Here is a 21844-nt window from a genome sequence, read left to right as displayed (position 1 = left end):
GAGGATTCCAACAGGCCCCTCAGGTGTGACGTCCGCTGAAGGCCCATTCTGCTAACCACGACCTACCTAGAGCTACTTGGAACCCTACTAATTCCACGACTGGTCTACCACCATCGTATCGACGCCACCGCATGAAGAGGCAAAAACAGACTTACCCCCATCGCGACGTCCCCCAAAGGCTAACTGCTAGCCTGCTTGCCCCGGTCTGCTAACTGCTAGCTTGCCTGCATCGGTCTGCTAACTGCTAGCCCAGGTCTACTAACTGCTAGCCCAGGTCTACTAACTGCTTGCTTGCTAACCCGGTCTGCTAACTGCTAGCTTGTTTAGCCCCGGCCTACTAACTGTTAGCTTGTTAGCAATGGCCTGCTAACTGTCTGAATCGCCGTGTCCCCAGTCAGCCCAACCACTCACTGGACCCATATGTTCACTTGGCTACGCATGCCTCTCTCTAATATCAATATGCCTCGTCCATTACAGTCCTGGTTAGTGATTATTGTCTTATTTTACTGTAGAGCCTCTAGCCCTGCTCAATATGCCTTAACCAACCATGTTGTTCCACCTCCTACATATGCGATGACATCACCTGGTTTAAACGTCTCTAGAGACTATATCTCTCTCCTCATTACTCAATGCCTAGGTTTACCTCCAATGTACTCACATCCTACCTTACCTTTGTCTGTACACTATGCCTTGAATCTATGCTATCGTGCCCAGAAACCTGCTCCTTTTACTCTCTGTTCCGAACGTGCTAGACGGCAAGTCCTGATAGCCTTTAGCCGTACCCTTATCCTACTTCTCCTCTGTTCCTCTGGTGATGTAGAGGTTAATCCAGGTCCTGCAGTGCCTAGCTCCACTCCCACTCCCCAGGTGCTCTCATTTGTTGACTTCTGTAACCGTAAAAGCCTGTAACCGTTTCCAGAAACAAGTCTCTCACTGTTGCCGCTTGCTAGACCTCCCTCTGCCCCCAGCTGTGCCCTCGATACCATATGTGAATTGATTGCCCACCATCTATCTTCTGAGCTCGTGCTACTAGGTGACCTAAACTGGGACATGCTTAACACCCCGGCCAACCTACAATCTAAGCTTGATGCCCTCAATCTTACACACATTATCAATGAACCTACCAGGTACAACCCCAAATCCGTAAACACGGGCACCCTCATAGATGTCATCCTAACTAAGTCGCCCTCCAAATACACCTTTGCTGTTTTCCATCAAGATCTCAGCAATCACTGCCTCATTGCCTGCATCCGTAATGGGTCTGCGACCAAACGACCACCCCTCATCATTATCAAACACTCCCTAAAACACTTCTGCTAGCAGGCCTTTGTAATCGACCTTGCCGGGGTATCCTGAAATGACATTGACCTCATCCCGCCAGTAGATGATGCATGGCTATTCTTTAAAAGTGCCTTCCTGACCATCTTAAATAAGCATACCCCATTCAAAAAATGTAGAACTAGGAATAGACATAGTCCTTGGTTCACTCCAGACCTGTCTGCCCTTGACCAGCACAAAAACATCCTGTGGCATTCTGCATTAGCATCGAATAGCCCCCGTGATATGCAACTTTTCAGGGAAGTTAGGAACAAATATACACAGGCAGTTAGGAAAGCTAAGGCTAGCTTTTTCAAACAGAAATTTGCATCCTGTAGTCTAACTCAAAAAAGTTCTGGGACACTGTAAAGTCCATGGAGAATAAGAGCACCTCCTCCCAGCTGCCTACTGCTCTGAGGCTAGGAAACACTGTTACCACCGATAAATCCACTATAATTGAGAATTTCAATAAGCATTTCTCTACGGCTGGCCATGCTTTCCACCTATCTACCCCTACCCCGGTCAACTGCCCGGCACCCTCCACAGCAACCCGCCAAAGCCCCCACCATTTCTCCTTCACCCAAATCCAACTACTTCTCTGATAGAGTTCAGTGTGTCAAATCGGAGGGCATGTTGTCCGGACCTCTGGCAGTCTCTATGGCGGTGCCACAGGGTTCAATTCTCGGGCCGACTCTCTTCTCTGTATACATCAATGATGTTGCTCTTGCTGCTGGTGATTCTCTGATCCACCTCTACATTCTGTATACTTCTGGCCCCTCTTTGGACACTGTGTTAACCTGTTGGGTCTAGGGGGCAGCATTTGCACGTCTGGATAAAAAAAATGTACCCGATTTAATCTGGTTACTAATCCTACCCAGTAACTAGAATATGCATATACTTATTATATATGGATAGAAAACACTCTAAAGTTTCCAAAACTGTTTGAATGGTGTCTGTGAGTATAACAGAACTCATTTGGCAGGCAAAACCCTGAGACATTTTCTGACAGGAAGTGGATACCTGATGTGTTGTATTGATTTTAAACCTATCCCATTGAAAAACACAGGGGTTTAGGAATATTTTGGCACTTCCTATTGCTTCCACTAGATGTCACCAGCCTTTACAAAGTGTTTTGAGTCTTCTGGAGGGAGATCTGACCGAACAAGAGCCATGGAACGGTGATGTCCCATTAGACACCTGGCGCGCTACTTCATGTTGGGTACCCTCGTTCCAATACGTTATAAAAGGCTATGCATTCGTCCACCTTGAATATTATTCATGTTCTGGTTAAAAAAGGCCCTAATGATTTATGCTATACAACGTTTGACATGTTTGAACGAACGGAAATATATTTTTTCCCCTCGTTCATGACGAGAAGTCCGGCTGGCTTACATCATGTGCTAACGAGACGGAGATTTTTGGACATAAATGATGAGCTTTTTTGAACAAAACTACATTCGTTATGGACCTGTGATACCTGGAAGTGACATCTGATGAAGAGAATCAAAGGTAATGGATTATTTACATAGTATTTTCGATTTTAGATCTCCCCAACATGACGTCTAGTCTGTATCGCAACGCGTATTTTTCTGGGCACAGTGCTCAGATTATTGCAAAGTGTGATTTCCCAGTAAGGTTATTTTTAAATCTGGCAAGTTGATTGCGTTCAAAAGATGTAAATCTATAATTCTTTAAATGACAATATAATATTTTACCAATGTTTTCTAATTTTAATTATTTAATTTGTGACGCTGACTTGACTGCCGGTTATTGGAGGGAAACGATTTCCTCAACATCAATGCCATAGTAAAACGCTGTTTTTGTATATAAATATGAACTTGATAGAACTAAAAATGCATGCATTGTCTAACATAATGTCCTAGGAGTGTCATCTGATGGAGATTGTAAAAGGTTAGTGTATCATTTTAGCTGGTTTTATGGTTTTGGTGACCCTGTCTTTGACTTGACAAAACATTACACACAACTCTTGTAAATGTACTGTCCTAACATACTCTAAATTTATGCTTTCCCCGTAAAACCTTTTTGAAATCGTAAAACGTGGTTAGATTAAGGAGATGTTTATCTTTCAAATGGTGTAACATAGTTGTATTTTTGAAAAATTTGAATTTTGACATTTATTTGGATTCAAATTTGCCGCTCTTGAAATGCACCTGCTGTTGATGGAGTGCACCACAGGTGGCACGCTAGCGTCCCACCTAGCCCCAAGAGGTTAACTAACCTCCAGACGAGCTTCAATGCCATACAACTCTCCTTCCGTGGCCTCCAACTGCTCTTAAACGCAAGTAAAACTAAATGCATGCTATTCAATCGATCACTGCCCGCACCTGCTCGCCCGTCCAGCATCACTACTCTGGACGGCTCTGACTTAGAATACGTGGACAACTACAAATACCTAGGTGTCTGGTTAGACTGTAAGCTCTCCTTCCAGACTCACATTAAGCATCTCCAATCCAAAATTAAATCTAGAATCGGCTTCCTATATCGCAACAAAGGATCCTTCACTCATGCTGCCAAACATATCCTCGTAAAACTGACCATCCTACCGATCCTCCACTTCGGTGATGTCATTTACAAAATAGCCTCCAACACTCTACTCAACAAATTGGATGCAGTCTATCACAGTGCCATCCATTTTGTCACCAAAGCCCCATACACTACCCACCACTGCGACCTGTACGCTCTCGTTGGTTTGCCCTCGCTTCATATTCGTCGCGAAACCCACTGGCTACAGGTTATCTACAAGTCTCTGCTAGGTAAAGCCCCGCCTTATCTCAGCTCACTGGTCACCATAGCAGCACCCACTCGTAGCATGCGCTCCAGCAGGTATATCTCACTGGTCACCCCCAAAGCCAATTCCTCCTTTGGTCGCCTTTCCTTCCAGTTCTCTGCTGCCAATGACTGGAACGAACTGCAAAAATCACTGAAGCTGGAGACTCATATCTCCCTCACTAGCTTTAAGCACCAGCTGTCAGAGTAGCTCACAGATCACTGCACATAGTCCATCTGTAAACAGCCCATCTATCTACCTACCTCATCCCCATACTGTATTTATTTATTTATCTTGCTCCTTTGCGCCCCAGTATCCCTACTTGCTCATTCATCTTCTGCACATCTACCATTCCAGTGTTTAATTGCTATATTGTAATTACTTCGCCACCATGGCCTATTTATTGCCTTAACTCCCTTATCTTACCTCATTTGCACTCTCTGTATATAGACTTTTTGTTTTCTTTTGTTCTACTGTATTATTAACTATGTTTTGTTTATTCCATGTGTAACTCTGTGTTGTTGTATGTGTCAAATTGCTATGCTGTATCTTGGCCAGGTCACAGTTGCAAATGAGAACTTGTTCTCAACTAGCCTACCTGGTTAAATAAAGGGGAAATAAAAAAATAATAAAAAAATAGTATGGATGGAATAGCTCTGCGAATGACACAATTCAAACACTCCACTCTGAAAAGTGGCCTATTGACACACACAAGTCCTGTTAGCATCGTTAATGACTCATTAACAAAGATTGGAACAACGAAAGAGAAAACCAAGTAGTATATGCGGTAAAAGCTTACAGGATTTTTATCATTGAATCTGATTGGTCGATAGTGGTTTCAACATCCAATTTCCCTTCAATGTTTGGTTTCCAGATTTTTCCAGTCTAGCATGATAAGGGAATGTATTATGCATGCTACACCTGTGTGCGTGCGTGCGTGAATGCATGCCTAGTATGCACACAAGCACGCACAAGTGCACAGACACACAAACAAATCAAAACACACACATCCATGCAATATTATTCATAAAATATGAACTTTATAAAAACATGCCTGAACAAAAGAACAAGTATTGCACACACACACACATATACGTTTCTCTGTTGCTACAGCAACTGCTGGCTTTCCATGACAATGGCAGTGGTGTTGCCATGGAGACAGGTATACAGCCCTAAGCAGATGGCAGCGGACTGTGAGTCACATGGAAGGGCTTTTCTGTTCCACACACACACACACACACACACACACACACACACACAAGAAATCACATGCATGCAAGATCACGTGCATGTATGCAAGCACATGCCTACACACACACAAACTCACACACACGTAATGTACTCAAGTAAATCTATTAAACCAGTTCCAGTCAATGACTGATGATTGTGGCGTCATAGTAAATATCTGTATATGGGGCAATTGCACGTTAACAGAATGATGCTGAGACAGATTTTTCACTTTAAAACGTATTTCAAACATAAACAAATGATTGCAAAGTTAAACAAACCATAAAACACTATGCACAAGGACGACTTTTAAACAACGTCCACTGAAAATGTTACAAAAGCACATTTAGTTGAAGAACAGTACCAATGCAAAGTTTGGTAACCGAATGACGGAACAAACACATACCATCATTCTGTTACCAAACTTTGCATCTGCAATGTTCTTCAAGTAAATGTGTTTTGAAAAATGTTCTGTGGAAATTGGTCAAAGTAGTGGAATTTACCATTAGCATAAGAAAATGTGATACTTCCCAGAAGCATATTAACTTAATGTGTCAGCCACTGTTCACACACATGCATGTATGCACACAGAGCAGGATTGCATCATACAGAATGTTTCCTTTGTTTTCAATGTACCAGATTTATCTCTCTTGAAGAACAAAGACACATAGATGGGACTTTACTCTCTACAAGTGATTAGCAATGAATTTATCAAGCAATTATCTGAAAACACACTTGTCCATTATTCAATAAAGGTTTGGCTGCAGTGCAGGAATTTACAATTCAAACAAAACATCAATGACATTTAAAAACCAGGCATGTCACAGCGATACCAGGATAGTGTTTTGTCTGTACTTGACTATGGCAAGTGTGTGTGTGTGCGTCTGTGTGTGTGTGCGCATGTGTGTGTTTGCATTCGCATGCAGGTGCGTATTAGAGGCTGAGGAGTGAAAATGAATTCCTGTCCTGTCTTGTCCTGTCAATTACTTTCCTGTACTGTCCTGATCCCGCAACAGTTCTACAACAATGGAACATCCTGTCCCTTTCCGATAAAATTCACTCCCTTCCCGTCCCGTGCTCATTTCTGCACACAGAAATATGTAGGTTATTGTGTTTGTTCAGGAAGTATTGAAAATGATTATTTCAGCAACGCAATATGCGACTGACATGTGGTTGTCTTACCCATCTTAGTTAAACGCACTGACTGGAGAACAAGTCGCTAAGGATAAGAGCGTATTCTAAATGACCTAAATGTAGATAGATTAAGCCGGAGGATGAGGACCTAGACCCCAGCAGGATGGTCTGCTCAGCACAGCGCCGGCATAAAGCTGTAGCCTGCAGCTGAGCACTGCGCACATACTGTATGAACATGTACAACACATGAACAAAACTAACATTTTGTTATGTATTTTTTACTAAGAGGTAGTACTGTATAAGTCAATCTATTTTTATTTCACTCTTCACCTCAGATGGCACAGGTTTAGTTAAATATGCAAACAATTGGGCTGGATGGTACAGTTGTTGGGAGTAGAGCAGCTATGCCACTTCCGGCCACTTGTCCCGCTATCAGATTGGTAGCCCATTTGATTAAACAGCAGCATTTTTTTTTTTTTTTTACAAAACTGTAATCGGTTCCTTCATTGTTAAAGAAAACACCATCAAATTCCTAAAACATCACTCTTTCGTTGGCTCTAATGTTAATGTTATTGAAGGGTCCTTGGCTGAAACAAGACGTGGCAATTGCTCTATTGAAGGCTTCATCATTTAGCCTACTGACAGTAGATTGGCATCTGAGGTAGCCTAGGTTAGAGTCATTAAAACTCATTTATCAACCACTCCACACATTTCTTGTTCACAAACTATAGTTTTGTCAAGTCGGTTAGGACATCTACTTTGTGCATGACACAAGTCATTTTTCCAACACTTGTTTACAGACAGATTATTTCACTTATAATTCACTGTATCACAATTCCAGTGGGCCAGAAGTTTACATACACTAAGTTGACTGTGCCTATAAACAGCTTGGAAAATTCCAGAAAATGAAGTCATGGCTTTAGAAGCTTCTGATAGGCTAATTGACATCATTTGAGTCAATTGGAGGTGTACCTGTGGATGTATTTCAAGGCCTACCTTCAAACTTAGTGCCTCTCTTTGCTTGACATCATGGGAAAATCAAAATAAATCAGCCAAGACCTCAGAAAGAAAATTGTAGACCTCCACAAGTCTGGTTCATCCTTAGGAGCAATTTCCAAATGCCTGAAGGTACCACATTCATCTGTACAAACACTAGTACGCAAGTATAAACACCATGGGACCACGCAGCTGTCATACCGCTCAGGAAGGAGACGCGTTCTGTCTCCTAGAGATGAACGTACTTTGGTGCGAAAAGTGCAAATCAATCCCAGAACAACAGCAATGGACCTTGTGAAGATACTGGAGGAAACAGGTACAAAAGTATCTATATCCACAATAAAATGAGTCCTATATCGACATAACCTGAAAGGCCGCTCAGCAAGGAAGAAGCCACTGCTCCAAAACCGCCATAAAAAAAGCCAGACTACGGTTTGCAACTGCACATGGGGACAAAGATCGTACTTTTTGGAGAAATGTCCTCTGGTCTGATGAAACAAAAATAGAACTGTTTGGCCATATTGACCATCGTTATGTTTGGAGGAAAAAGGGGGAGGCTTGCAAGCTGAAGGACACCATCCCAACCGTGAAGCACGGGGGTGGCAGCATCATGTTGTGGGGGTGCTTTGCTGCAGGAGGGACTGGTGCACTTCACAAAATAGATGGCATCATGAGGAAGCAAAATGATGTGGATATATTGAAGCAACATCTCAAGACATCAGTCAGGAAGTTAAAGCTTGGTCGCAAATGGGTCTTCCAAATGGACAATGACCCCAAGCATACTTCCAAAGTTGTGGCAAAATGGCTTAAGGCCAACAAAGTCAAGGTATTGGAGTGGCCATCACAAAGCCCTGACCTCAATCCTATAGAAAATGTGTGGAGAGAACTGAAAAAGCATGTGCGAGCAAGGAGGCTTACAAACCTGACTCAGTTACACCAGCTCTGTCAGGTGGAATGGGCCAAAATTCACCCAACTTATTATGGGAAGCTTGTGGAAGGCTACCCGAAACGTTTGACCCAAGTTAAACAATGTAAAGGCAATGCTACCAAATACTATTTGAGTGTATGTAAACTTCTGACCCACTGGGAATGTGATTTAAGAAATACAAGCTGAAATAAATCATTCTCTGTACTATTATTCTTACATTTCACATTCTTCAAATAAAGTGGTGATCCTAACTGACCAAAGACAGGGAATTTTTTACAAGGATTAAATGTCAGGAATTGTGAAAAACTGAGTTTAAATGTATTTGGCTAAGGTGTATATAAACTTCCGACTTCAACTGTATGTGCGTGAATCATGTGAATGTGTATGTATGCATTTGTGCACGTGTGTGTGCCCGCGTGTGTGCTTGCGTGCTACATTAATTTCTGTGTGTGATCCTCCTACTTCTTACCTGGCTCCTGTCCTTTTCCACCTTCTTGAAGCACTTATTGAGGGACAGGTTGTGCCTGACAGAGTTCTTCCAGCCCGTGGGAGCGTTAGCGAAGTAGGGGAAGTGTTCCAGGATCCAGTTGTATATCTCCTTCACCGGCAGCCTCTTGGACGGAGCGTCCTCAATCGCCATGAAAATCAGACAGCTGAATGAATAGGGCGGCTTACAGTTGGGGTTACGCTGGGCGTCGTATGGAAGGTCCCCGCCCACCATCGACGGCGACGGCGGGGTGTCGTCGTGGTCCCCGTCGCGGGTACCACCCCCCTCGCCGCCCACGGGGCTGACGCTGCGCAGCACGGGGTCTCCGAAGCTGTTGAGCAGGTTCTTGCTCTCGTGGAGCCAGTTGAGGTTGGTCAACTCCTCGTCCTCCATACCCGGGGTGGCGGTGCCTTTCTCTGGTTTGGCGGCCCCACCGGGGAGGGGTGCCAAGGGGAGGGCCAAGTGGACGGGGAGGACCAGGTCAAGTTCCTCAGCCTCCTGCAGGGCGCGGGACAGCGAGCCGGTCTGGTAGAGGTGGGACATGCTGGCGCTGGCTACACTGATGCCAGACACCTCAGGCTTCTTACTGGGGGGCATGACGGGACCCATGGACACCACCACCTAGACTCCTGGAGGACAGAGAGAGAGGGGGGGTTAGTGTTAGACAGTCAGGTAATGGAGGGAGAAAGAGAGAGACTTAAAAAAATATTTTTGTGTTACTATTGTTAGAATCGTTGTCATTATCATTCTATCATAACAGCACAAAACTAGCTGGAGAACACAATGTTACACACACATACCTCATGTAACCCGACTCCTCTAAACACTCCACATTTATCCCACACACTCACACTGACATACTTTACACACTACCGTCCTATACTGAAAACTATACTTAAGTCCATGACTGCTCTCTGTTCCCCAACCCCATCTCTCTGTCTTTCTCTCTCTGTCTCTTGTCAGTGGAGGTATGTAGAGTATTTCAGGCAGTGAGGTCTGTGGAAAACAGACACCATGCAATCAAGTACTGCAGATCCCTTTCTCTATGACACACACACACACACACACACACACACAGGTCATAACCATCATATAACTAAACTGCAACCTTCACATAACCAGGCCATTGTAGCCCTAACCTTCAAATAACCAGACAACCTTTCAAATCCTGTGTCTCTATGATTGATTTACCCACAGCTGTCACTAAACACTGTACATCAAGTGAGTGAGTGACTCTCTCCCCACTCTTTTCCCTCACTCTTTCTCTATCTATCTTTCTCCCCTCCGTTCGTTCTCCCTTTCTCAAATTCCCTATACTATCTGTCCCTCTCTCTCTCTCTCTCCCTCCCTTTCCCTCTCACCACTGCGTATTTAATTGAGGTAACAGTCATGTTTATATGGCTTAATCCGCCGGTATCTGAGGATTTGTTTAACCACAGCAGTCTCTGAAAAAAAAACACTCATTCCCCCTGTTATAAAACTAGTCATGCTCCACCAGAGGCAGATGAAACCCGGGCCGGTTTAACAGTTACACGCCACGGTAAACACGCAGCACCCAGATTGGACCCTGCGCTCCCTTTAATTACAGCGAGCTGATTTCTTCTTCCTAAAAATAGGCTATGTAAGAGACGCAAGAAAACGCGTTCGTCTTGCGGATGCAATGGTTGAACGCCATACCGTTTTCACTTGAAATGGTTTCTAAAAGACAGTGGTTGAGCTGCACACCACGCTCATCGTGTATTGAACTAGGCTAGGCGCTGCGGGGAATGTCATGTCCCGCGTAAGAACATTGATAATCAGCTAGGCCGACACTACACTACACATGCAATGTAATTATTCAGGTAGCAGTCTCACAGATTGCAGCCTATTGCACTCTTAATCACTTTTAGAAGTGAAAAAAATAAACGATATAGCTTACTCACTAACTCTTTAGTCATAGACTAGTATGGCACATGAGAGAAGTGATGAGGACAACCGTTTCCAATTTGGAACTGTTGGAAGAGCAATCCCAGGAGCCTCTTCTACGGGGAAAATAAACGACGTTACAGCAGCTGACACACCGTCGAGGTCATTTCATTGTGCTGGGTTGCCTTGACAACTCGGTTTTGGGGCCAGATAATTATCAGAATTGTATATCTACCACAACCCCGCGAGAAAAATCACCTTTTTTCCAAAGACTGTCTCATTAAAAAAAATAAAAAAATATGCATTTGTAAAACTCGCCTTTCCCCTGACTGCGCACAGGTGAGTGCAGCGAAGTCATGTCATTGATGCCACACGGTAGTTCACAGCAAAACCTTATGTCAACGGTCCATCTAAACCAGTTGGCTAACATGACAGGCGCACAAAAGTTAATATTCTGGCAGTCTTATTCATTGCGTATCTTCGTGTACGCACGTCAACACTTCAACTAGGAATACGCTACGCCATTTAACTGTTAAACGTTGACTGTAGAGCTAGACTATAGTTGAAAAGTTCAAAACCAACCGTGGGTGCCGAGCATAGCCCGCTGCGACCTCGTGTAACACAAACGCTTCAAAGCACCGTTGTAAACAGTAAGCCTATAACGTTATTTTCTAACAGTGACTTTGGGAGAACGATAGGCCGTAACCAACGCTATAGCCCCAGTCTACTGTCATCCCTATAGTAAATAAGCTACAATATAGTGTACATTTATACTCGTTTTTAATACAAGTATATTCGATTTAGGGTATTTTGAGGAATGTACCCTACGACTGTGATTGATAGAATACATAGACGAAGCGATATGGAGCCTATTTAATTGGTCCGTAAAATATTAACTCGTCAACTCGAATCATCCATCCCACAATGATCCCACCAACAACACATTGTAACAGCAAAACGAATGTCCGATTTCCGACGAGGATGCCAAGCTCTGTTTCCTCTCATTGGGCAACCTGGCGATATACGAATTGCGAGGCATAGATAGTGCACGACTTTGGAACCGCCGCTTCTGCGTAAATTACTTTACAATCCTGCATTGTAATCCTCACCCAGAATCAAACACCGAGGTTTACAGAGATAAATCGAACCGAGTCCCGTCAGAAATCATGGTCCTCGGCGGTTATTTGAGCTCTTCCCCGTCCCCAATGCATACTGTGTGTGTGAGAGAGAGAGAGCGTGTGTTTCGTCGGCTCATGCAAGTGAAGAGAGGAGAACAGAGTCGCTCGTCAGCAAATTAGAAGTCCACACATGACCGCGTGGCAAAGCTTGGGGCTGGCAGTACACACACACACAAAGCGTGGTGTTGAGCTCGAAAGTAAAGAAGTGAACATAATGAAGTCGAGTGTGTTTTAGGGCACAAATAGCAGCTGTACAAATACATCAACATTTGTTTTGGAGAGGAGGTGGAGACCATGCGAAAATGTGCCGTGGGAGTCATGCCCCCTGGATCATTTTAATAAACCAATTTTTGCAAATCGAGAGTGCCTTTCATTTGTTTTTGCCAAAGAAAACACATTATAGGCTCATTCTGTTATTACATTTAGCATTTTCAATCAGTCTAAAAGTGACTTAAATTAAGACAGGGTTTATTTTATAATAGTAGGTTATTAAATACTGACATGTTCATCAATCATACCAGTAGGCTACAACCATCTCCTCACTCATACTGTAGGTCTATGTGTTCAGCAGCCAGGTCACCTGTGATTACAAGTCAGTATTAGACCACGATCCATGTCTGAGGACTTTGGGATGATGTGGAAACCCGGCCACTAGGAGCAACAGTGGCTGTTCCCTTCACCTGCAAAAGGTTGCATGTTTGAATCCAGTGCTAAAAAGTAGTTTTTGCGATTTTTGTTCTAAGCTTATCCCAAACTTTAACCCTTACCTTAACCATTCAGAGTTCACTTCTGGTGCAAAATGTTGAATGTTCAAATCCAGTGATAGAAAGTTGTTTTTGAGAAAAAATGTTTAAGCCTATCCCAAACCTTAAACGTTACCTTAACCATTCGGAGTTAATGCCTACCCTTAAGATTTTGGAATGAACGTCTAAACTTAAACCTAACCTTAATAATTCAGAGCTAATGCCTAAACTTAACCTTAAACACTTCCAAATGTAACGTTTGGAACAACATTGAAATTTGAAGTTTGAGAAACATGGATGAACGTCTAATTCTGACATGAGACTGAGAGCTTGTTGCAGCTCAGGTCCAACTGACCTAAAGTCAGTTTGGAGTTTTACCGCCTAATGAAGTGAAGGTTAGGATTTGAGGACTAGCTGATACTAGACCTGTGGGTAATTTAGGTTGAAATAGTGACACGTGATTGTTATTAGATCAAGAAGCATGACGGGGGAAGTCATTTGAACATTCCTAATCAACCACACTCCTCATCTCACTTGTTTACATTTGCACACACACTCCTCCACACTCAACTCATCCGCTCACACACGCACCACCAACAGTTTACACAAGAAATAACTGCATCACTAATTTTTGACTCATTCCAAAAAAAACATTAAAGGGAGAGCAAACTATACTATAGTACATGACCTAAAGTACATGACCTCTCTCTCCCCTTCTCTCTCTCTCTTTCTCTCACCCTTTCTCTCTCTCTCCCTCCCTCCATTCTGTGTCTCTTTGAGTATGGCAGACCACTCTCCTGCAGGTCAGGCCCCTAGCCAAATACAAAGGACCAATCCCCTCTGAATAGACCAAGCCTGCCCCTCTCATACCCCCAACCAACTGCCAAACTGTCACACACACACACACACACACACCACACACACACACACACACACACACACACACACACACACACACACACACACACACACACACACACACACACACACACTCAACCACATTACTAATTATAAGTGTGTGTGTGTGGGGGGGTGTAAGGAGGCTATTCATGCCAGTACTAAATAAATACTCAACTCAGCTACTGATAGTACTTCAGAAGTACATGGACACGTTTGTATATAACACACACACGCACATACACAAACATGCACACGTGAGGACCACATTGGAAATATGTTTTTTTTATGATGCGTTATTACTCTATTCTCTATTTTGTCTTAAAGATAGAGTCAGAATACAACATAGATGCTCAAAGTAAACAGCATAGTGGGTCAATTTCCGCAACTACTAATAGCGTTGGAGTGCGAGGCTTAACTGTTTTGGTCCAGTGGCTACCACGTTGTAAGAGCGTGAAGTGAACCCACGCTCATGCAGATACTCTTTGAAGTCTTTGAATCTTGCTCTCTGCAATATCTGCGGTGCTGCTCATGCAACGTCATTTTGCTGAGTTTACCTTTAACCCCTAATTAATAAAACACTACGTCAATCAATGCAAACTTCTGAAGCTCGTTGGAGGCTTTGGAGCTGTTTACGAGAATTAGTAAAGACAACTCAGAAATACTACTACCAGTAAGCAGGCCTCCAGCTAATTTAAACAGCAAGATATTTACTTCTAATGTATTCAAGCGGTGTATGTTTTGCATTGACAAGAACAACCAGCACCTTTTTAGTTGACCCTTTGACATAAAACATACTCTACACACCAGACCTGGGCAGAAAATACTTGTATTTTGTACTTTATTTGAAAAGACCAACTTTAAAAAAAACTAGAGGTATAGTAGTCAAATACAGTTTATATAGTTTCAACTAAAAGGCAACTATTATTTTGATATTCAAATACAGGTCTCAGAAAAACAAATAATATTTGAAAGCATTTTGAATACCTCTCTGAAAAGTTATTTGAAAAGAAATTATAATAAATGGCTGCCAAATACAGTTGAAGTCGGAAGTTTACATACACCTTAGCCAAATACATTTAAACTCAGTTTTTCACAATTCCTGACATTTCATCCTAGTAAAGATTCCCTGTATTATGTCAGTTAGGATCACCACTTTATTTTAAGAATGTGAAATGTAAGAATAATAGTACAGAGAATGATTTATTTCAGATTTTATTTATTTCATCACATTCCCAGTAGGTCAGAAGTTTATATACACTCAATTAGTATTTGGTAGCATTGCCTTTACATTGTTTACCTTGGGTCAAATGTTTCGGGTGGCCTTTCACAAGCTTCCCACAATAAGTTGGGTGAATTTTGACCCATTCCTCCTGACAGAGCTGGTGTAACTGAGTCAGGTTTGTAGGCCTCCTTGCTGGCACACACTTTTTCAGTTCTGCCCACACATTTTCTATAGGATTGAGGTCAGGGCTTTGTGATGGCCACTCCAATACCTTGACTTTGTTGTCCTTAAGCCATTTTGCCACAACTTTGGAAGTATGCTTGGGGTCATTGTCCATTTGAAAGACCCATTTGCAACCAAGCTTTAACTTCCTGACTGATGTCTTGAGATGTTGCTTCAATATATCCACATCATTTTGCTTCCTCATGATGCCATCTATTTTGTGAAGTGCACCAGTCCCTCCTGCAGCAAAGCACCCCCGCAACATGATGCTGCCACCCCCGGGCTTCATGGTTGGGATGGTGTTCTTCGGCTTGCAAGCCTCCCCCTTTTTCCTCCAAACATAATGATGGTCATTATGGCCAAACAGTTCTATTTTGTTTCATCAGACCAGAGGACATTTCTCCAAAAAGTATGATCTTTGTCCTTATGTGCAGATGCAAACCGTAGTCTGGCTTTTTTATGGTGGTTTTGGAGCAGTGGCTTCTTCCTTGCTGAGCGTCCTTTCAGGTTATGTTGATATAGGACTTGTTTTACTATGGATATAGATACTTTTGTACCTGTTTCCTCCAGCATCTTCACAAGGTCCCGTCTGGATTACTGCAACTCGCTGTTGGCTGGGCTCCCTGCCTGTGCCATTAAACCCCTACAACTCATCCAGAACGCCGCAGCCTGTCTGGTGTTCAACCTTCCCAAGTTCTCTCACGTCACCCCGCTCCTCCGCTCTCTCCACTGGCTTCCAGTTGAAGCTCGCATCCGCTACAAGACCATGGTGCTTGCCTACGGAGCTGTGAGGGGAACGGCACCTCCGTACCTTCAGGCTCTGATCAGGCCCTACACCCAAACAAGGGCACTGCGTTCATCCACCTCTGGCCTGCTCGCCTCCCTACCTCTGAGGAAGCACAGTTCCCGCTCAGCCCAGTCAAAACTGTTCGCTGCTCTGGCACCCCAATGGTGGAACAAGCTCCCTCACGATGCCAGGACAGCGGAGTCAATCACCACCTTCCGGAGACACCTGAAACCCCATCCTTTAAGGAATACCTGGGATAGGATAAAGTAATCCTTCTAACCCCCCCCCCCCCTCCCCCCCTTAAAAGATTTAGATGCACTATTGTAAAGTGGTTGTTCCACTGGATATCATAAGGTGAATGCACCAATTTGTAAGTCGCTCTGGATAAGAGCGTCTGCTAAATGACTTAAATGTAAATGTAATGTTGTTCTGGGATTGATTTTGCACTTTTCGCACCAAAGTACGTTCATCTCTAGGAGACAGAACGCGTCTCCTTCCTGAGCGATATGACCGCTGCATGGTCCCATGATGTTTATACTTGCGTACTATTGTTTGTACAGATGAATGTGGTACCTTCAAGCGTTTGGAAATTGCTCCCAAGGATGAACCAGACTTGTGGAGGTCTACAATTTTTTTCTGAGGTCTTGGCTGATTTCTTTTGATTTTCCCATGATGTCAAGGCACTGAGTTTGAAGGTAGGCCTTACAATATATCCACAGGTACACCTCTAATTGACTCAAATGATGTCAATTAGCCTATCAGAAGCTTCTAAAGCCATGACATCCTTTTCTGGAATTTCCCAAGCTGTTTAAAGGCACAGTCAACTTAGTGTATGTAAACTTCTGACCCACTGGAACTGTGATACAGTGAATTATATGTGAAATAATCTGTCTGTAAACAATTGTTGGAAGAATTACTTGTGTCATGCACAAAGTAGATGTCCTAACCGACTTGCCAAAACTATAGTTTGTTAACAAGAAATTTGTAGAGTGGTTAAAAAAAAATGAGTTTTAATGACTCCAACCTAAATGTATGTAAACTTCCGACTTCAACTGTATTTGATGAAGAACCAAAATCTACAACAATTAGTTGAATTGGTCTAAAAATATGATCATAAGCATATGGTTTGGAGGGCTCTTAGATATGAATTTGAATATAGCCTGTAGCCAAGAATTAAATACACGAGGGACATCACCTCAACATTAGAGTAGAGCACTTTTTCAGCTTCGAAATTACTAACAAATATATTTTTATAATGAGTGAGATACAAGGTAAGACTTAACATTAAGTTATTTTACATGTGTAGTTACTTTGCTTATTATAATAGCAACATTGTTGTTACATAGAACTTTGGAAATTGCTATATAATTGCATGATATTTATTGAAATGTTTTATTTTACCCTTATTTTACCAGGTAAGTCGACTGAGAACACATTGTCATTTACAACTACGACCTGCGAAATAGTTACAGGAGAGATGAAGGGGGATAAATGAGCCAATTTGGAAGCTGGGTATGATTAGGTTGCCATGATGGTATGAGGGCAATGACTGGGAATTTAGCCAGGACACCAGCGTTAACACTCCTATTCTTTGGATCATGCGATCTTTCCATCAATAATAATGGAGTTATTACATAAGTGGAATTAGCATGGTATTATGTAACAACATGCTAATAAAATGATGCTCCAATTACACAGGCACAAGAACAGTGTAATGTTAAGTGTTACTGAGAATGCTAGCACTAACAAAATATGGCTATTAAGTGTTGAAAGGAAACTACATATCCGAAAACTGCCGCCTTGAATCAACTACAGAAAAGGTAGGATGAAAATCATGTTAGTTTGTATTCTGAGCAAACCATCCCTTTAAAGATGGTATAGTGTGTGTTTGAAACAAGAACACTTACCCTCAGATGGACAAAGAGGTTCAAAGTTGTTTTTGCTAAGCATCCAACTAGCTGTTAGCAATTTTTGCAAATGGCTTTGAATTACTCTGCAGTATTTTCAGGTATCATTAATTTCATATCAGCTTTCAATCTTTTCAGTAGCATGTTGAAAGAGTCATACAGCAGTTGAGCGTCACAACTTATTTATACTTATCAATAAAATATCATTGGTTAATTGATTTAACTTGGTTATGTACACCTGTGGCAATAGACATTCAGGAAAAGGGACATTTACAACATGTTCAGATAGAAATGTATTGTGTAGATCAAATATGACTGTCAGATAGATTGGAATAGTAACGCTATTCATTCTATTTCTAACAGCAACATACAGTTCCAGATACAGCCCTGCCATTACTTGAAGGCAGCAAATTCAAGAGTTTCAGAAAAGTAGTCACTTCCTGAGATCTATATTCACATATGTTTTTTAAGTAATTGCTTTCTCATATCTGTATTCAAATAGTTTTGAAAAGTAGTCACTTTCTGAGATTTGTATTGAAATAGTTTTTAAAAGTTCAATTTTTTGGGTGGAATAGTTGTAATCACCCCCAAAGTAGTTACTTTCCACAAAGCATAGTTAACATTTTTGTTTACGAAAGTTCAAACAGGAAGGCTGGTCTGAATGCTCATTTAACTTAGCAGCATAACATAATTCATTCTGTTTCCTATTCTACGGGCATAGTGGGAATGAATACAAATGTATCATCCTCAGCACAGTGTCTCGTTCTCCTCCTCTTCCTATTAGCCATGCGCGGAATGTTATGTTTACCTTTGGCCTATAAGCATGGCACAATAATGCACATTCCCCCCAATACCTTTCCCCTAGTGGGGGGGTTTCGATGCCAGTTGCCCAGCAAAGGGCTACCTGTCATCAGCATCTGGCGCCGAGGACCCTTCCTCAGAGACAAGGCCATACCCCAAACTATTTAATAAAATTCCACATTGCATTCTGTCTCTGTTGTTCATTCAGTTAAGCCTGAACTCGATTGAACTATCGTTATCCCAGGTCTGACACACACACACACACACACACACACACACACACACACACACACACACACACACACACACACACACACACACACACACACACACACACACACACACACACACACACACACACGGTCTAAATGTATTTGTTTTCAGCTGTTGAGAGGCACACTAGTTCACTCCTATGACTAACCCACTGTAGTCAGTGAGAGAAAAAACAACCACACTGTACTTTACTTACAGTAAATGTCCTTTTACAGCAGTCATTATAAACCAGATAGACTTCCAGAGCTTGACTACAGTACCTATTATCATCATTTAGAAAACATCTGAAAAGTCAGACTGTAACAGTCCCTACCTGGACATGAGTTTGGGCTTCTTTCCTTGCTCATATACACTCTGTGGATCTGTTGGGGCGGAATGCAAATTGGAGTAGGTCTAGGGTTTCTGGGATGATGGTGTTGATGTGAGCCATGACCAGCCTTTCTAAGCACTTCATACCTACAGACGCGAGTGCTACGGGTTGGTAGTTATTTAGGCAGGTTACCTTGGTGTTCTTGGGCACAGGGACTATGGTGGTCTGCTTGAAACAAGTAGGTATTACAGACTGGGTCAGGGAGAGGTTGAAAATGTCAGTGAAGACACTTGCCAGTTAGTCAGCGCATGCTCTGAGTACCTGTCCTGGTAACACGTCCTGATTTTCTTTCTACTGCTGTGAAATCAACACCCACAACAAGCTCATCAAAACACCCTGTAACCTCATAGCAATGTGACTGAGTGAAAGCACACACACACTGTGAAACCTGCTTCAACCTCAGACAAGTCTTGACTCATCTGCCCTATGTTTACCTGACAGAGGAGTGTGGAGCCAGTGTGTGTGCTTTTCTGTAACTGCCCCTTGAGTAGGTGTCACATGTCTTGCCCCAGTAACCTGTCTGACGAGTGCCAACCCTTTGCTCGTTTGATTGGTGCAGGTCCAGCGGCCTGACACAAACACACACCAGTAACTCTCCGTAAAAGCACCCTGTGATGACATCACATGTTTACATGGGGAAAACAAACAGAAGGGAAGAGAGAAGAGAAAAGAGAGGAGTTCACTTTGTTTTATCTTTTTGATCTTCCACTCTTCTTGCCTCTCTCTCTCAACACCTTGCATTTACTCACTCACGCCGTCTGTGTTTGTGTTTGAATCAAAAGAGCTGCTACAGTGTCTTTGTCTGAGCAACAACAACAAACTGGAGCTTTGCTAGTCCTCCACAAAGGCAGGGAGGGAAGGAGTGAGATAAGGGAGGGGGAGGGAGGAGAGGGACGGAGGGGAGAGGGGTGAGCTAGAGGCCGAAGGTCATTGGCTGTGCAGCTGAAGTGGAAGAGGTAGTAATTTGCTGAATGCACGGCTATCTTTTATCCACTCTCCTTATCTGAGCAGGACAGAGAGATAGGCTATAGCTCAGAGCATTGACCACTTTTAAACACATACACACATACACATACACATACGTACATTACTCATACTTGCCCACTTTCACAAACATACACATTCACAAACACATTCACAAACACACACAAAAACCCAGTCTCACAGCAGAATAAGATGTTTTTCTACGTTTCTACAAATTTCAAGGTGTTTTTGACACCATGGGTTGACTCCTCCTGCTCAGTATTGTTCATTTTCTCCAAACATCAAATTTCAAAGTTGCTCAAAACTTCAAATTTACAAGGTTAAGGGTTAAGGTTTTACGCTACTGGACTGTTTTGCAAGCACAGACTGGAATATGTTTGAGTCAATAAGTGCATCAATGATGTCATCCCCACAGTGACCATACGTACATATCCAAACCAGAAACCATGGATTACAGGAAACATCCGCACCGAGCTAAAGGCTAGAGCTGCCGCTTTCAAGGAGCGGGACACTAATCCGGACTCATAAGAAATCACGTTATGCCCTCAGACGAACCATCAAACAGGCAAAGCGTCAATACAGGACTAAGATTGAATCCTACTACACCGGCTCTGATGCTCGTCGGATGTGGCAAGGCTTGCAAACTATAACAGACTACAAAGGGAAACCCAGCCGCGAGCTGCCCAGTGATGCGAGCCTACCAAATGAGCTAAATGCCTCTTTATGCTCGCATCGAGGCAAGCAACACTGAAGCATGCATGAGAGCACCAGCTGTTCTGGATGACTGTGTGATCACGCTCTTCATAGCCGATGTGAACAAGACCTTTAACCTGTTATGGCTAGGGGGCAGTATTTTCACGGCTGGATAAAAAACGTACCCGATTTAATCTGGTTACTACTCCTGCCCAGTAACTAGAATATGCATATAATTATTGGCTTTGGATAGAAAACACTCCAAAGTTTCTAAAACTGTTTGAATGGTGTCTGTGAGTATAACAGAACTCAAATGGCAGGTCAAAACCTGATAGATTCCTTTACAAGAAGTGGCCTGTCTGACCATTTCTTGAACTTCTTTGCCATCTCTATCTTTTACAAAGGATCTCTGCTCTAACGTGACACTTCCTACGTCTTCCATGGGCGCTCAGAGCCCGGGAAAAACCGGAATGTCGTCATCCCAGCCCCAGGCTGAAACACATTATCGCCTTTCTCAAGTGGCCGATCAAGGGACTGTGGGCTTAGGCGCGTGCCCTGGCCGCCCCCGTCTTTGTGATTTTTCCTCTGTTTGCCGAAAAGGAGATTCCCGGTCGGAATATTATCGCTTTTTTACGAGCTAAATTGCATAAAAATTGATTTTAAACAGCGGTTGACATGCTTCGAAGTACGGTAATGGAATATTTCGATTTTTTTTGTCACGAATTGCGCCATGCGCGCGACCCTGATTTACCATTTCGGATAGTTTCTGGAACGCACGAACAAAACGCCGCTATTCGGATATAACGATGGATTATTTGGGACCAAACCAACATTTGTTATTGAAGTAGCAGTCCTGGGAGTGCATTCTGACGAAGACAACAAAGGTAATAACATTTTTGTTATAGTAAATCTGATTTTGGTGAAGGCTAAACTTGCCGGGTGTCTAAATAGCTAGCCCGTGATGGCTGGGCTATGTACTTAG

The 21844-nt window shown here is 42.8% G+C and overlaps 1 protein-coding gene across 3 annotated transcripts in view; it reads right to left on the bottom strand.

Annotated features, from left to right (window-relative positions):
* Positions 1-21844, bottom strand: part of foxn3 (forkhead box N3) — a 123431-nt gene that overhangs the window by 77555 nt on the left and 24032 nt on the right. For 2 of the 3 annotated variants that reach the window (XM_014196326.3, XM_014196371.3), the window contains exon 2: positions 8860-9506. In XM_014196326.3, the coding sequence (XP_014051801.2) occupies positions 8860-9486 (627 nt within the window). In that variant the 5' untranslated portion in view covers positions 9487-9506. Of the gene's footprint in view, positions 1-8859; positions 9507-11891; positions 12156-21844 lie in introns of those variants that run through there. The other variant, XM_014196335.3, reaches the window with a different exon arrangement.

The sequence above is a fragment of the Salmo salar genome, chromosome 01 (genome assembly GCF_965601325.2).
Source record: "Salmo salar chromosome 01, fSalSal1, whole genome shotgun sequence".
NCBI lineage: Eukaryota > Metazoa > Chordata > Actinopteri > Salmoniformes > Salmonidae > Salmo > Salmo salar.
The sequence above is the reverse complement of the archived record's forward strand: the minus strand, read 5'-3'. Positions and strand labels throughout refer to the sequence as shown.